The sequence below is a fragment of the Apodemus sylvaticus genome, chromosome 2, assembly GCF_947179515.1.
Source record: "Apodemus sylvaticus chromosome 2, mApoSyl1.1, whole genome shotgun sequence".
NCBI classification, from domain to species: Eukaryota; Metazoa; Chordata; class Mammalia; order Rodentia; family Muridae; genus Apodemus; species Apodemus sylvaticus.
This window is the reverse complement of record NC_067473.1, coordinates 62,985,968-63,002,608: the sequence shown is the minus strand read 5'-3', so window position 1 is coordinate 63,002,608 and position 16,641 is coordinate 62,985,968. Positions and strand designations below refer to the sequence as shown.

At 52.8% G+C, this 16,641-nt stretch overlaps 1 protein-coding gene across 1 annotated transcript; it reads right to left on the bottom strand.

Annotated features, from left to right (window-relative positions):
• Positions 1-829: 829 nt before the first annotated feature.
• On the bottom strand, positions 830-16,371 carry Clec2l (C-type lectin domain family 2 member L). Its single transcript, XM_052172474.1, has 5 exons — positions 16,034-16,371; positions 6,246-6,320; positions 4,277-4,443; positions 3,499-3,599; positions 830-1,535 (listed from the first exon to the last, which is right to left on the bottom strand). The coding sequence occupies exons 1-5, from the start codon at positions 16,212-16,214 to the stop codon at positions 1,424-1,426; spliced, it is 636 nt and encodes a 211-aa protein (XP_052028434.1). The 5' UTR covers positions 16,215-16,371; the 3' UTR covers positions 830-1,423.
• Positions 16,372-16,641: the final 270 nt, after the last annotated feature.

The window sequence follows — 16,641 nt, the reverse complement described above, 5'->3', positions numbered from 1 at the left end:
TTCCAAGCTCCCACAGAGCAGCTCACCGAGCCTTGAACCTTTAATGGCTTTTCCAGCCTGAAGTTTCGAAGTCCTTCTACAATCCTCCCTAAATACACAGTCAGTCTGTCACAGCAATGCCCCAAAGTCCTGGTAGCGATGTGTCTTCCTTAGGGTTTCTATTGTTGTGATGAAACACCATGACCCAAAGCAACCCAGGGAGGAAAGGGTTTATCAGACTTAAACTTCCACGTCACTGTTCATCACTGAAGGAACTCTGGACAGGAACTTTCAAGCAGGACAGGAGCCCAGAGACAGGAGCTGATGCAGAGGCCACAGTATTACTCGCTAGCTGGCTCCCCGTAATTTACTCTGTCCGCTTTCTTCACCCAGAACCACCAGCCCAGGGATGGCACCACCAACTATGGGCTGGGCCCTCCCCTACTGATCACTGATTAAGAAAATTCCCTACAGGCTTGCCCATAGCCCAGGCTTATGAAAGCATTTTCTCAGTTGAAGTTCCATTCACTTAGATGACTAGTTTGTGTCAAGTTGGCATAGAACTAGCCAGCACTGTAGAGGTGGATAAACATTTGGCATGTCTAGTCAAATAGTCACGAAGGTACCAGAATGGAGTCAGCCCTTCACACAGCCACCACCACCATTAAATGAGGCCTGACTGGGAAATGTGTTCTATTTTGTTACCTATCTTTTTCATCCTAGGTTCTGACACAATGCCGATTCTCACACTGGGACAAGTGCATCTTTCTGAATGGGCCCCTCTGCCCATCCCCCAGCTGCGACCCTGGAACAAATGCCAGCAGACTCAGAGATGTGGTCATGTCTTTATTCCATTAGTGACCAGTAGACAGCACCACAGCACAGCAGGGGCCCTGCCTGAGGACCCTGGGAAGGCAGGGAGGACAGAGAGAGCGGCCTCCGGCCCTGGTTCTTCTCCCCAAGATGTGGAGGAAGCTGTGCCTGCCTGTCTCTCCCAGCAGTCTCAGAGAAGCCACTGGGAAGGCCAGGAGGCTGGGCTAAAAGTCATACAACCTGCGTCGCCCCATCTCCCAGAAGCGCCAGGGCTGCGGTGAGGGGGTTTCCAGGCAGGGCCAAGGAAGGGTGACCTGCCAAGAAGAGCCTGCGTGTGCGTTGTCTGTTGTGTACATGCATGTACACATGTGTGCTTGTGTGTATGGGGCAAGATGTCTACACTACTTAGCATATGAGATATAACTGCTAGGCCACAGGACCTGCCTGGGGACAAGAGAGACCGGGAACCAAGGCCTTTTGGAGCTCTGGAGCCTGAAAGGGGACAGTGGCAGAGGCCACCCTCCCCACTAATTCCATTCAGAGAGGGCGGTGACTCCCATTGGAAGCAGGTTGAGGAACGGACACTGCCCTTGGGCCTGGGCACAGGAGCCACTTCTGGGACTGAGCCACATCACGTGTAGGCCATCTTGCTGCACACCCAGGGACGGGTCGTCAGACACTCTGTTGACACCAGCCTTGTGGGCTCCACAAAGACACACTCCCCAATACCGGAGATGGTGAATCTGTGGTAGAAGAAAAAAGAGCAAGTGCTCCCATGCAGTCCATCACAGGTGCTCCCATACAGCCCATCACAGATCCTCCCATGCAGCCCATCACAGATCCTCCCATGCAGCCCATCACAGGTGCTCCCATGCAGCCCATCACAGATCCTCCCATGCAGCCCATCACAGATCCTCCCATGCAGCCCATCACAGGTGCTCCCATGCAGCCCATCACAGATCCTCCCATGCAGCCCATCACAGGTGCTCCCATGCAGCCCATCACAGGTGCTCCCATGCAGCCCATCACAGATCCTCCCATGCAGCCCATCACAGATCCACTCATGCAGCCCATCACAGGTGCTCCCATGCAGCCCATCACAGGTGCTCCCATGCAGCCCGTCACAGGTGCTCCCATGCAACCCAAGTGGTCCTAAGGGCCCTTTGGCCTGTCCCTCCCTCAAGTCATCATGGCAGCATCTTCCAAGATAGACATGGGTGCATCTTTCTAGCTTGGTCCTTCGCTGACCCAGCTCTGTGCACCGGCCACTAGAACTACTCCACACATACACACACCGATACTCCCTGTTTCTATCCTCCCAGGATCAGCTCTAAGGTGCCTAGTTCAGAGCCATGCTCTACCAACCTTACCTCCCACAGAACCGTTTGCACCAAGAGGCACCTTCCATTATCCCTCGAGACTGTGTGTCCCTACACGTCCCCAAGACTGCAGGGTGCAGGCCCTGTGTCCTACTCATCTAACACCCTGACAGCAAAGGGTCAGGAAATGCAGGCTGAATCAAGTCATCCTCGCGGGGACTGACAGAACAACCTAGTAATGGGGCCACACTGGAAGAAAGGGGCTCACAGCCCTGGGTGCATTCCCTAGAAACCACACTGCTGACCCAGTCTGCTCCCTGAGAGCTGAGAGTGTGTTGACCCAAGTGCAAGGTCCTTGCCCAGTGGTTAGCCCTGGAGAGACCCTAGACTCTGTCCCTAGAGTTCCTAGAACTCTCTGTAACACTAAGAGCAGAAAGTTTCCAGAAAGACAAAGAAAGATGGTCTAGGCTGAGAGAAAGAAAAAGAAACAGAGGGGCTAGGGAAGGGGGAGGAGCTAGGGAAAGAGGAAAGTCTAGGGGAGGAGGAGAGTCTAAGAGAGGGGAGGGGCTATGGAGGGAGGGGTTAATAAGGGGAGGGGGCTATGGGAGAGGTTAAGGAGGGGAGGAGCTAAGGGAGGGAAGGGCTAGGGAGGGGCGGGGCTAGGGAGGGTTGGTGCCCCAGCACTGGAGTGGCAGGAAAAGCGACCTGAAGGGGAGCTGGCTGACACCAGCCTTGATGACCGCATTCATCACCCTTCTCACTTCAGCTCCCAGAGCTATGTTTCCCATCACCGGCAAGTTGGCAGCTACGCTCCTTCCGAGCTGGCACCCTAGACTAGAAGCTGAAGTTTCCTAGAAGTGACCTGCCTGTCCCTAAGCCTACCCAGTCACCCACACGCACCTACACTACCACCCTCCCTGCTGCCCAAGACCATGGCCACATCACTTAGGCAATACAGACACAGTTCCACAGCGCACCCAACACCAGACATCAGGGCACCGCACCAGAAGATGCTATCGCAGTGGGCAGCTGGCAACCGTGGGCAACCAGTAGACAACTGTGTTCAGAGCACTGATCTTCCATAGCACAGTACATTAGGGGCTCACTACCTACAGAAGCCACACCTCCCATCATCCCTTGCAACCAGGTAAGGACACGTGGCTAAGTTCTGGCCAATAGGAGTGGCATAGATGGGGCAGTCACAGATAGAGGGTACCTTTCACCGTGTTCAGCAAAGCCGCTAAACCAGGCTAGACTTAGGGGAAACTCAAGCCCCAGACCCCTCCTTGCCCCTAGTATCTCTAGCTAGCCCAAAGCCAGGCGTTGCCTCTAGGGCTTACACCTCCCCCCCAAGCTCATCTCTCCAGAAAACGGAGCCTCAGCTCACGTGTCTGGGTCAAACGGGTCCCCATTGACCCAGTGGAAGTCGTCCCCAACTCTGCGCAGGCCGATCCAGGGCTCCCTCCGTGTGAACTTGAACATAAATTCCTGCAAAGGGAAAGAGAGAAACCCAGACATGAAGTGCAGTTTTGCCACTCGGGCGTACGGAGAGGGTGTGTCGCTTTGATGGAAGGAGGAGATCCGCTGCTGGAGCGAGACTGGACCGGTTTCCCTAGCTTGCAGCAGATGCCTGCCGACAGCCCGGAAAGGCTTCCACCGCCCTGGCTAAGAAGCTGGGGGTTCAGGGCTGGCCCGCGGGATATGTTAGATTCCTGGCCAAATCTCTCCCCCGGTAGGTTAGCCCACCTGTACTTCGGGAACTTTCTCAAAAAGTGACACAGAAATACCGCACTTCGCAGACACACAGAAGCTGGTTTCTTAGAAGTATGCAGCACTGGGTCAGAGAGCCAAAAATAACCAAGATACTCAGGGATTCTGTCTCTTTAACCTTTCTATTGACAAAACAGCTGGACCCATTAACTGAGTGATGGCAGCCTGGTTTCAGTGGGAGGAAATAACACTTTTTATGTGGTACAGGTGTGTTCAAAACCTCAAATTCCCCTCTCTTCGTACTGTGTTAGCTCAGCCAACCAGCCTTGGGTGGAGGTGCCTGGAGGAGGGAGGTTCGCGTGTTCAGACACACGGAGGTCATTCTGCTTGGGTGTGGATGTCCCACTGGAGTCGGCCACGGGCCTGAGGGTCCCTGCTTCTGACCACGTGCTCACCAGTTCTTTCTGGCTTTGGATCACGGCCAGCGCCGCCTCGTGGGTATGGCAGTACTGCCTTCCCGTATTCCAGTCTCTAGGCTCCTCCGAGAAGTAGTAGCATTTCCTTCCGTAGAGCAGCCAGTCCTCCGGGCAGGGCGTCTCACACTTGATGCAGCCCTTGGAAGCTTGGAGGGGGGAAGCGGCTGAGGTCCGTGAGTGTGCCTGCCCACCGCCATGTTCCCAGCATGCTCCAGTCCTCTTCCCACGGCTCTCTCCATCTCTCTGACCCTCAATGCCCTTCAGAGACACTGCTGATGTCTCTGTGCCTCCGGGAGGGCTCCTGATGAAATGGACAAGCAGCGGGCCCCCGAGGAGGATGGCCAGTGTGTCGTCATGGGAGACAATAAAGGGCAAACACAAGGTAAGATCTCTCCTAACCCTAAACACCCAGAGCAGGAACAGACCTGGCAGGACTACATGCCACTCCCATAACCAGGCTCTCACTCACCCGCTAGCTTCTGGAAATTTCCTTTTAAGATTTGAGTCCTGAGCCAGGGAGATAGCTCAGTGAGTAGAAACACTCCACGCCTAACAACCTGAGCTGCATCCCTGGAACCCACAAAGTGAGAGAACGAACTCCTGCAAACTGTCCCCTGAACTCTACACCCATGACCCCACCACTAAATATAAGTGTGTGAAGTGTGTATGAGTGTGTGTGTGTGTGTGTGTTTTAATTGGGGGATGGATGACAGCCTGAGGTTAAGAGCACTTGCTGTTTTTCCAAACAATCTAGGTTCAATTCCCAGCACTTAATATGGCAGCTCAAACCTGTCTGCAGCTCTGGTTCCAGGGACCCCCACACCCTCTTCAGGCGCTCTACTCCTGATCTAACTGCTTTCTAAAGACTGGAGAGCCCGGAGAGATGGGTCAGTGGTTAAAAGCACAGGCTGCTCTTGCTGAGACCCCGAGTTTGGTTCCCAGCACCCACATAGCACATAAAATAATAAAACTTTTAAAATCCTTGAAGGTTGAAGACAGCAGGGTGTGGATGTAGTTGAGCTGATAGGTACCTGTCTAGCATCCAGCCCTGAGCCCAATCTCCAGCATTTCATAAGTCGGGTGTGGTGGCTCACAGCCGATAGGCCTCATGTGGCACGAAATACCTTTAATCTCAGCACAGGGAGGTAAAAGCAGTCAGACCAGGAGTTCGGGGTCAGGATCAACAACAACACAGGGAATTCAAGGCCAAACATGAGCTACATCAGAGTCTGTCCCAAAACAAACAAAAACAAACAACAACAACCACAAAAACCTGCCCCACAGAGGACAAGACACAGTTCCAGAAGTCTCTCAAGGTCAGTCAGATCTCCCGCTTGCCTCTGGAGTTCAGTACCAGACAGCCCTCCATGTTTGCAAGTGTTCCCCCTTAAAATGGTTCCTGTGTAACAACCTGAGTATGCCACTCCAAGGTCTGCCCTTTTGGCGTAAGGGTTACTTTGAGCTGAATACGACTGAGAGGACTGAGGCGCAGGGAAAGCTCCCTCCCTCGCACCCTGTCCCTAGTCCCTACCTGCCCACCCTCCCCTAGCCCCACCCTCAGCACCTAGTCTACGATCTTACATGTAGCAAGGTTCAATACCTGTTTGTTGAATAAATGTGACATTTAAAGTCTCATATCTCCAAATTATCACCCCCAAGAGGCATCGCCTGCCTAACGCAGCCTGCTCCTCATGCCCACAGCATTTATAAACTAATTCCTTGGTACCTCTTCTTCCTGTGTAGTCGGTGAAGGGGGTGTAGACAGTCCACACGGGACTGTATTACTTTAGACTACAATTATATTATTAAGCTACCACTCAATTTCTAATTTACTGTCCCCCACAGCCCCCCCAAATTCCTGATATGTGGAGAAATCTCCCTAGCTAGCCACACAGGGACCAGGTGTGCAGAAGCCACTTGGCTGTCACACCCTGACACGCACACTCACCCAGGATGCTCATCACCACCAGAATGGCAAACAGGAGGACAGCAATGGCTCCCAGCAGCAGGCGCGTGGTGGTGTCTAAGGAGAAGACAGACTAGTCAGTATGGCTGCCACCCTCTTGCCAAGTCCTAACCACAAGAGCCTTCCAGGGTGGAGAAGTAGAAACTTAAGGATTTTATTTTTCGGAAAGTCGGTTGGATGGTTTGCTTGCGCAAACACGTGAAAGAATGTTTAGTTAAAGTGGACACAGGCATGAAAGGCTAAGGGAAGGAATGTTTTGCTGAAGCAGACACAGGAGAGAGAATGCTCTGCTAAAGCAAGCATGTGAAAGGACACGTGATGAAGGATTCTTTGCTAACAACACGTATGTGTTGGCCTTATATCGAGCTGCATTTGTCAGGACACCATAGAGAAAAATGCACCAAAAAACTTCTGACATTGTGCTGCAGTTCGTTGCTGCTTCAAAGGACCTGGGCCAATTGGATGCACGTGCTGAGGCAAGGCACGTGGAGAACACGTGATGTTTGGAGGGTGTAAATGGGTGACGTCAATGGAGGGGCGGAGACAGAGCTTGGCTTGCGGGCACAGCCAGCTGTGCAAGGCTTGTGGGTCTTGCATCTTTGTTGATCTTCGCTTCCCTGAGAGAGGCAGAGCTGGGAACTTCTCCTTGAGTTCCTGTTGGCCCTGCCTGCTGACTCGAGCAGAGGCTGAGGCCTGGCTGTCTCTGCTAGGTCGTGTCACCGTGTCACCACTGTTTCTAACACGACTCTACCGAACTGGACTACTGTTGTATCCACTAAGTGTTTTTGAGCGGATCGAGCTGCCGCCTGCTAACCTGCGAACCTAACTGCTGATTTCAGACAACACAAATGGGAATTGCTACAAAGAACACTTCTAAACAGGCCCACTTCTCCCTTTCTTTCCCACAACCTCTGGTGGGTGGTGGCCTACAACGGAGGTTAAAGCGTTTAAGAACTATCATTAAAAATGGGATTTGAAAAAATTGAAATTAGAGGGTGGAACTGAGCAAGCCCTCAGGGTGACTGTGACGGTGCCTGGATTTGAGAGCCACGCTTCTGGACCATCCCCCAGCCGTCTTCCATGGCAGTCACAGCTTTCTGACCTAGATGTTTGTTTACCCTATGACAGGGTCTCTGCTCCCCGGGTCCTCTTCCTCCTCCTTCACCTCCTCCTCCCCCCTCCTCCCCCTCCTCCCTCTCCTCCTCCCCCTCCTCCTCCTCCTCCCCCCCTCCTCTTCCTCTTTCTCCCCCTCCTCCTCCTCCCCCTCTTCCTCCTCCCCCCTCCTCCTCCTCCTCCTCCTCCTCCTCCTTCACCACCACCACCAAGACTTCCTGGCACCCCGCCCACACCTCCTGGTTCTCCTTATCTACTTTTATTTCCACTTAACATTTTTTGGAGGTGGGGGGTGAGACAGGGTTTCTCTATGGAGTCCCGGCTGTCCTAGAACTTACCCTGTGGACCAGGCTGTCCTTGAACTCATAAGCATCTGCCTTCCTCTGCCACTCAAGGGCTGGAATTAAAGATGTGTGCTACTACTGCCTGGACCTAACATATTTTATCTTAATAAAGGAAGCCTTTTAGAGGAGTTGGAGAGATGACTCAGTGGTTAAGAGCACTGATTTCTCTTCTGAAGGTCCTGAGTTCAAATCCCAGCAACCACATGGTGGCTTACAACCATCCATAAAGAGATCTGACATGCCCTTTTCTGGAGTGTCTAAAGATAGCTACTTACTTATAATAAATAAATAAATCTTCCTTTAAAATAAAAAAAGGAAGTGGCCAGGCAGTGGTGGCGCATGCCTTCAATCCCAGCACTTGGGAGGCAGAGGAAGGTGGATTTCTGGTCTACAGAGTGAGTTCCAGGACAGCCAGGACTACACAGAGAAACCCTGTCTCAAAAAACAAAAAAAAAAAAAAAAAAAGAAAGAAAGAAAAAAGAAAGCCTTTTAGAACTAAAACATAGGGTCTTCTTTTTAAGACTTGTACTTTGGTATGTAGATCTGTATCATGTATGTAGATTTGTATGGTGGCACGTATCTTGTGAGATACATATAGCACATCATTAAGTTTGCCTTTTTACCATTTTAAGTGCTCAGTGAACAGCATTATGTAGCCAGGCTTTCCCCGTTATCCACACCCACTAAACAGTAACTCCCCTGCCCATGTCCTAGCCTCCATCGCTCTGCTCTGTCCCTATCCATTTGTCTGTCCTGCTGATTTCTCCAGTGGCCTCTCACATTTCCTCTTAGGTATCAGACCCGTTTCACTCAACATGTTTTCAAGACTCGTCCATGCTGTGGCATATAACGGAGCCTCACTCCTTTTTGTGGTTCATTATTTCATTATATATGGTCTATCCGCTGTGACAGTCAGCTTTAATGGTCAACACGACACAGTCTAAATCACCTGGGGTCAGCGATTTAGTGAGGGATTGTCTAGATCAGGTTGGGCGTGTCTGTGGGGGGATTGCCTCTGCTGAGTTCCTCACTGGGAGGAGAACCTTGCCCTGTGGGTGGCGCTCTGCCCTGGTCTGGGCTTCAATCACACAGGAGTAGAGACCGTGCACTGCACTGGCAGTAAGCATGCGTGCATCTGCTTCTGTGTCCTTGACTGTGCGTGGGACCGGCTGCCCCAGGCTCTGGCCTGGACTTCCCTGCTGGGATGTGGTAGAGCCTGAGCCGGGAGCTAAAATAGACCCTTCTCACCAGGAGTTATGTCTGTCTGTCTGCCTGCCTGCCTGCCTGTCTGTCTCTCTCTGTGCATGTGTGTATGTGCATGTGTATATGTGGTGTGTGTGTGTGTGTGTGTGCGCGCGCACGCGCGTGCGTGGTTTGGTAACTGCAGCGGCTGGCAGACAGTGACTATCATACATGGTGGGGAAATCTGTTGGAGTCCTGGCTTCCAGTTCTTTGAGAGCACGCGCCCAGGAACAGAGCTGCTGCGTAGTAATTCTGTGTAACGATTTGAGGAATCACCAAACTGTTTTTCAACATTTTACATTTCTACCAGCCACACTGCAGGAGACCAGTTTCCCCATGCGACAGCACTCGCTGTTTTCCGTTTTCTCGTCATTGCCTAGTTAATGTTACCATTATCTATAACACGCTTGGAGGTATGGGTGCCTCTTCTAAATTTTTTAGCTCACATTTTCTACTGTCTTGGCCATTAAATGCGCAGATACATTAGTGGTCCTCACATTGGTGCTTATGAATTCAGCATATGAATATTGGGGGGAAATTACATTCATTCCAAAGCAATCGTCTCGAAGATGTGGCATCTGGACCCTTCTGACCTGCTCTTGTCTGACGGGCCACCAGCTGCCGGCCTGGCTGGAATCTCCTGGAACCACTGCCTGAGAGTTTCTCTGCCCAAATCCTGGGTTGGTTGCTTCTTCCTCTCCCATGTCTGCCCTTTTGTAGTTTGCCCCTTTATCTTGATAAAGCATATATCTCCGTGCCTGCCCCCAGAGGATGTACAACAGGGGCAGAGAGATGACTGGGTTGGGAAGGGTGTGAACTGTTCTTACACAAGACTTGAATTCAGCTTCAGCATCCAAGACAGGCAGCTCACAGCCACCGGTATCTCCAGGTCCAGATCAAACTCCCTCTTCTGGCCTCTGCAGGCACTGCATGCACACACTGTGTGTGTGTGTGTGTGTGTGTGTGTGTGTGTGTGTGTGTGTGTGTGTGTGCACGTGTGACAAGCTAAGTGTTATAGACTGGAAATCATTGTTCATACTTGCCTAGCTCTCTATCCTCACCATGAAACATTTTATTTCAGCTTCTTAAGTTGCTTTTACCCAAGAATTCCATCTTACATGTCACACAGTTGTTGGTCGTAGATGTTTCTATCTACTCTAGTGGGCATTTTCAGTCCCCTTCAACCTGGACATTCATATCCTTTAGTGCCAAAAAGAAATATTAATTATATTATTGATTATTTCTTCTCTTTCGTTCTCTGATTTCCTTCCGAAATGTTTGAGACCTTGGATTGGTCTTCCTCCTCCTCTTCTTCCTCCTCTCCCCCCGCCCCCATCTTCTTGTCTCTTTACCTCTTTGGTTTATCCCTGGGAAGATTTCTTCAAATCCATCCTCTCACCCTTCTACCAGGACTTTCTCTTCTGTAAGATAATTTAAGGTGTGTAGGGTCCACTCCAGCTGTCCTTCCTTCCTAGAGCAAGCAGCCTGTTCTTGTTGTAATGATGTAGTGCTTTCCCTGAAGATACTACTGAGAGTCATTTGACAAGAGGACAGGTGGGAAGAATGTCTATTCCCCGCCACACAGAGTCTGAGCTTCTTTCAAAATGCTTATCCTGATTCCTGGTGGAGCTTGTATTGTTCCGGCTAAGGCAGGGGGACTAAAGAGTCCACTGTGGGAGCACAGCAGGGTCAGCACTGAGCCCCTTTGGAGCCTCTGCTGGGTTCCTCTGGAGGCTTTCCCTGGGCCGCTCAGGGGCTGCGCCGTGGTCCTCTCCGCTCTACACTGCTATATCAGGGTCCAACAGTACTTTCCTCCAGGGCTCTATGCTCGATTCTTCCAGAAATCTACGCTGGGCTCCACTAATGGGGTCTACACTAGGATCTTCTGAGGGCTACAATGGATTCAACTTGAGATCCATTTTGGGATCCACCAGGGTTTACACTGTATTCCTCCTATGATGGGACCCACTAGAGGCCTACAAGGCTTCTCCAAGAGTTTTCACTAAGCTCCTCCAGGGTTCTATACTCGAGTCCACTAGCAGCCTATGCTGGGCTCCATGAAGGTCTACGCTGGGTTCCTCTCAGGGACTAAGTTACATCTCTTGGGGGGGGGGGTCTATGCTGAGTCCTCCTGGGGTCTACACTAGGTTCCTCCAGGGGAGTACACTGAGTTCTTCCAGGTGTCTATGCTAGGGTTCTCCACTGGGGTTCTTCAGGGGTCTCTGCTGGTGTCTGCACTGGATTCCTTGAGCAGTCTACACTGGTTTTCTGTAGGGTCCAACCTGAGCTACAGCCAGACCTCTGCCTGTGTCACTGGGAGTCTGGATGGGTAGCTTCAGGCAGTGTAGCTTCAGGCGGTGTGAGCACACGGGCTCCTGAAACCCGAGCTCTCCTCACTGCTTTGCTTTCCTCAGAGCAGATGCGAGTAAACTCGGCCCTTGACTCTCGGATCTATACACCACCACAGTGGAGAGCCCGGGGCTGGGCAGGCCTCCTCCCCTTTCCAGCCTGGGTATGGAGGACGCGCCGTGTGTGAGTTAAGTACTGAGGACGAGGACACAGCATCTGAAACTAAGTCCTAGACTTCGTATCCAGGCTCTGCCCCATTGTGGGTGTGGACTCATAAAGAAGATACCAAGCTGTCCCACGTTCTTCATCTCAGAATAAACCTCTCAGGGTTCTGTGAGATACCAGCGTGCGCAAGGCCTTCCCTACCTGTGGGGCCATATCTGCACACCCAACCAACTCCAGATTGAGATGAGAAGAACGTGCATCAGTACTGAGCATGCACAGACTTTCTTGTCATGGTGCTCTTCCTTCAACAGTACAGAACAACAACTAAGGAACATTTACGTTACGTTTGATATTATAGTAAATCCGGAGGCTTTTAGAGCATACGTGAGCAGATTCTATGCAAATAACCACTTGGACTCAAGCATTTGAGTATTCCTGGGTCTGATGAAGGTTCCGGGTACTGATGCCCTATGGCTGCTGAGGGAGGAAATATGTGTCCAACATGGAGAGTTCTATGCACCACCACTATGACAACCAGCCTTATACTCCTTTATATTAGAACTGTCTCAAGTTCCTTTGGGTTCCTAAAGTAAGGCTTGGCCATCGCTTGGCAATAGGAACTCAGTAGAAAAGGAGGGTCTGCACATGTGTACCCACTGTCACCATGACTGAAGAGCTGCCTCTCTCCTTCACAGGGATGATTTCTCTCAACACGGCAGCGTGGGCAGAAGGATACCCTAGGACTTCCGACACCATTCACTGTCCGCCTCCCGGAGGCCTGGGTAGGCAGCTGGAGTCCATGTGGCGCCTGTTTCCCAAGATCTCATAACTAAGTGCCATCACCTGGGTGGCTTTGAAAATAAGGTGTCCCCTCACAGTTATAAGAACGAGAAGTGCAGGCATGGGGGTGTTAGCAGAACCAAGCCTCAGGGGAGCCTGTCTGGAGTCGTCACAGCCTCTGGTGCTTTGCCAAGAGCCCATGGCTCATGACTTCATTCCCATTCGTCCTTAGCTATGGCCTTCTAGGCTGTGGCTGTTTGTCTGAGGACACCAGTTCATACTGGATCGGGCTCACCAATTCCATTCCAGCTTCCTCTTAACTAATCATGCCAGCCAGAGCTACAGTTCCCCCCCCCCCGAGGGCACTTTCTGGGGTTCTAGGAGTTAGGTCTCACTAGGGCTCCTGTGGGATGAGTACAGTTCCACTTTTCACAAGCTTCTAACTGGATAACCGTCCCATTGTGTACTGGCCCACCTCTGTAATCAAGGGCTTACGGGGGGGGGGGGGGGGCAGGTGGTCTGGGCTTCTAGATGCATGAGTATTAGAAGCCTGGAAAACATTGGCTCTTCATATCAGATAGATCCCCCCCCCCAACACCCACGTCCTAAAAAAAGACCCATAGCTGACGTCTAAACCATCTGGGACACAGCCTGCCCAGTGTAAACCTGCCTATTTAAAAATTCTCAGATGTGGAGCCTGGTAATTTTTTAAATTTTAGGTAGCATTTGCCAAATGCATGAGTGTGGTTTTGATCAGGAAGTTGTGGGTTCGTGCCTAATAAAAAAAAAACTTTCAACATTAAAAATTCAGAATTGGTGACCACTGAGAAATCTATACAGCCTGAGGTATGCAGAGTCACTCTGTCCCCTCTCTTACCCAGAACACTGTGCCCCACTCTCAGTTCCAAAGCTAGAAATAACCCCATCTCAAATCACCTTGAGGGGTTTCAGACCCCGGGGCAGTGACTCTGGGTCAGTTTTATCAGCCTTCACTGAGTGGAAGGACAGACTCACACTCACACAGCCTTCTCCAGGACAGCCTGTCTGGTTTCTGTTCACTGAGGACGGCCCTCCGGACCCCAGCCTTCTGACGGAGGCTCTCCTCAAGCTGTGGGGAGCAAGAGGCTGCCCCTCCCCCCAGCACATGACAGATTCCTCTGAGAGGGCAAGAGAGGAGAGCTGTGTGCTTAGAAAGTGCAACTAGAGTCTCTCCAGTTAGCCCCCCTGAGCCGGTGTCCTTGATCACACAGGCAGACAGACAAGCTCTTCCTAGCAGAGAGAAGCAAATCCTTTGGTGGTTTCATGTGTTAGTGGCCGGTGCGTCCTTGAGTGAGATATTCAACACCCTCACCTTCCCATCCTCTCAGGGCTGACCCACTCATTAAGGATAGAGTGCAAAGTCAAAGTGTCACCAAAGCCCTCACCCCTCCCCGTAGGTGGGTCTCAGCTGCACGAGGCAAGGATGAACGGGCAGGTAGCTCTGGGGGCTCAGCTATATCCTTTCAGAAGCTTCCCCCACTTTCTGTCAAGGTATGGGCTAAGCAGAGGCTGCAAGGACCACCAGGACCACCCACAGGCTGATATGAAATGAACTGAAGTGAGGGGCAACCTCAACTCAAAGGACTCCATCTAAGTAGCTGGTCATCGCTGTCCCCTGGGCTCCTCACCCAGGCTGTTGGGTTCTGTGCTCAGAGAGCTGGGAAAAGAGCGACCACAACTGAACCTACACTCAGACCTTTCTCTGACTAGCATCTTGAGGTGGAAATCTTAATGTGATCCACAGATGAGAAAAGTGGGACTTAAATAAGTGGTGCCTCCCAGCTGGGACAGTAGGTAGCTCACATTTACCACCTCTTTGCACCTCACCGAACTGACTTACACCTGTTCTAGGATCTCTGTGAGGGCTGGACATGCCCAGGGCCTAAGATGGCGGCTTAGCACCATAGAAAGAACAAGCCAGCTCAAAGGTGAGAACGAGTCCCAACTGCTGGGCTCTCCTCTTTGGATGGAGGTAGTGCACCCCCAGAACTAAAAAGTCCTGCAGAATAGTCAGCAGGCCAAGACGCCAGGCGCCCAAGACCTGTGGTAGTGGTGGGGGGGAGGGGATGCTCTTACGTGCACCAGAGACCAAAAGAGGAGCAATGGTCACATCACTAGGAACTGATGCTCGTTCAGATGACACAAGGCTGGACCACAAGAAGATGCCAGGTACAGAGGTGTGCTGGACCACCACAGAGAGCTTCTTGCTTTCCTTCATCCCAGTGTGTGCCCAGTGGATGGGCAGGGTCTGGCAGCCACACTGGCAGTAAGAAGGACAAGAGTCAAAATATTCAGGGCCAGAGATAAAGCCAGAGCCAGCCAGGCACACTTCCCTGAAATAGCCCTACCCAGTGGGGTTAAGGGTAAAGGTTAGTAGAGATGACCCTTTCGAATACTTACCAAAAAAAAAAAAAAAATAAGGACATACAGACTGGTGGGGGCAGGAGGAGTGACGTAAAAAATACCATTGGTAGGAGGCAAGCTAAGATCACAGGGAAAACCGAACCACTAACCAGAAGCACGCATCCCAGAAGGGCTGGTGGTCCTTTGTAATGCCTTGCATCTGGGGAAACTGTGTCTTCACCTCCACACTTCCTAACCACTATTAGGCTTCGTCTGCACAGTCCTTCACAGACAGCGCCTGGCCCTGACACAGACTTCAGCCAAAGGGTCCCGCTCTGCTGCCCCATCACCTATCTGGGCACAGGTGGCTTTGTCCCTTCCAGGCCACCACCCACCTTCCTCACTGACCAGCCTTCTACGGCAGGTCCTCCCCATGCAGATCTGCTGTCTTAACCCCTCAACGGCTCCTGCAAACAAGCAAAACAACAAAAAAACTTCTGTAGCCTGGCCTGGGTTATCCCTCAGATATTTCTCTCTCATATTCTCTCTCTCCCTCCATCCCTCTTTTCTTCTGCCTTCATCAGCACCCAGCACCCTGGGGTTCAGTTATCCCCAAGGGATTGGCTAATTCCAGCCACCTCCTGTCGTCCCTTGACCTGGTGTGCCCTCTCCTGTCTATTCCACATCCCTGAAAGATCACCTACTCTGAGATGCCCTCCGCTGACTCTGCCCCTAGTGAATGCTACCCAGTTCCTGCTAAGTATGAGCAGGATAAGTACCAGGGAGCTGACCCTCCCTGTGTCCAACTCCGGCATCTCCCAAGCAGCACTCACTGGACGGATGCCAACCCAAGTTTGCTAAAAGAGCTTGCGAACTGAGAATGAAGTGTCTTCCCTCACTGTCTTCTAGATAGCCTGAGGTCACTCCCTAAGCCAGTATAACAGGAAGGACTCGGTGGCATCCAAAAATCCTTAGGAAGGGCCTCTGGGGTTTCCTCTCCATCAGCCCCACCACCCAGCAGTGCGCCTAGCAGTGCGCCCTCCTACCCCTACAGGGTGCGGGCACCACCTCAGGGAACCAACGCTTTTGCTTTTATGAAGCACTAAATGTTTTCTGTACTAAAGATTCCAGCTGCCACGCAGGTGCTTCACATCCGACCCAGCTAAGGATTGGAGTATGAAGCGTGCCAAGGTCAAAGAGGGATTTGGCAGCTAAGATTTGTCAAAGCAGTGACCTGGGGTGGTCCCCAGGGGCCCCTTTCCCCTCCCGTAGTGACATCTGCCTGCCCTGATATCCTCCAGATCCTCCAGATCGTCCCTCTGAGAGCTGTCAAGGTGACTGGCCACTTTCTGGGTCCTGAGTCGGGGACCGGGGGATGGAAGGCTGCGCGCTTACCCTCCAAGGCCGCCTTCCAGCTGGTGCTGCCCTCGTAGCCCGACCCAGATCGCCTCAGTAGCCCCTCTGGACCACGGGCCTCTGCCTCAGCTGGAGAGCGCGGCCTGGGCGCAGCGGGCGCGGGGCGAGCGGCGGGGGGCGGCGGGCGGGCGCGCGCAGGGGGCTCCCGGGCCGGCTCCATGCCGCGACGCGCGCGCGCTCCTGCACCCGGCAGCGGCGCCCGGCCCCACGCGCACTCGGCGCTGCGCGCGCCCCGCGGGCCCCCCAGGCCGGCTAGGTGCTCCGGGGCCGCGGCGTCCGCAGGCCGGGGCTGAGCCCGGCTCCTCGCGCCGGAGACGCTCAGGTGCCCGCCGTGCGCGCCGCAGCCTGCGCGCTGAGCCCCGCGCGGGGGAGGAGCCGGGGCTGCGAGGAAGCCGCGACCGCGGGCGGGCGGGGTTGCGGGGACGGAGGACAGCCCAGGTCACCGGTCCCGCCACCCGCTCCCGCGCAGCTGTCAGCCAAGGTGCTCCTCCTCCAGAGTCGGCTGCTGGACATCTTCTCAAGTAGGGGAGTTTCTCTGGACAAGGCCCTGGGAAGGCTGCTCCTGGGGTGCCCTGGAGGCAGAGAAG

Bases quoted from the DNA above. Each gene is read 5' to 3' on its own strand.
- Clec2l (XM_052172474.1), bottom strand. From the start codon at position 16,214: ATGGAGCCGGCCCGGGAGCCCCCTGCGCGCGCCCGCCCGCCGCCCCCC. The intron at 4,444-6,245 runs GTGAGTGTGCGT...CCCCCCTCCAAG, and splicing joins GGTGGTGATGAGCATCCTGG to CTTCCAAGGGCTGCATCAAG. The intron at 3,600-4,276 runs GTGAGCACGTGG...TTCCCTTTGCAG, and splicing joins TCCAAAGCCAGAAAGAACTG to GAATTTATGTTCAAGTTCAC.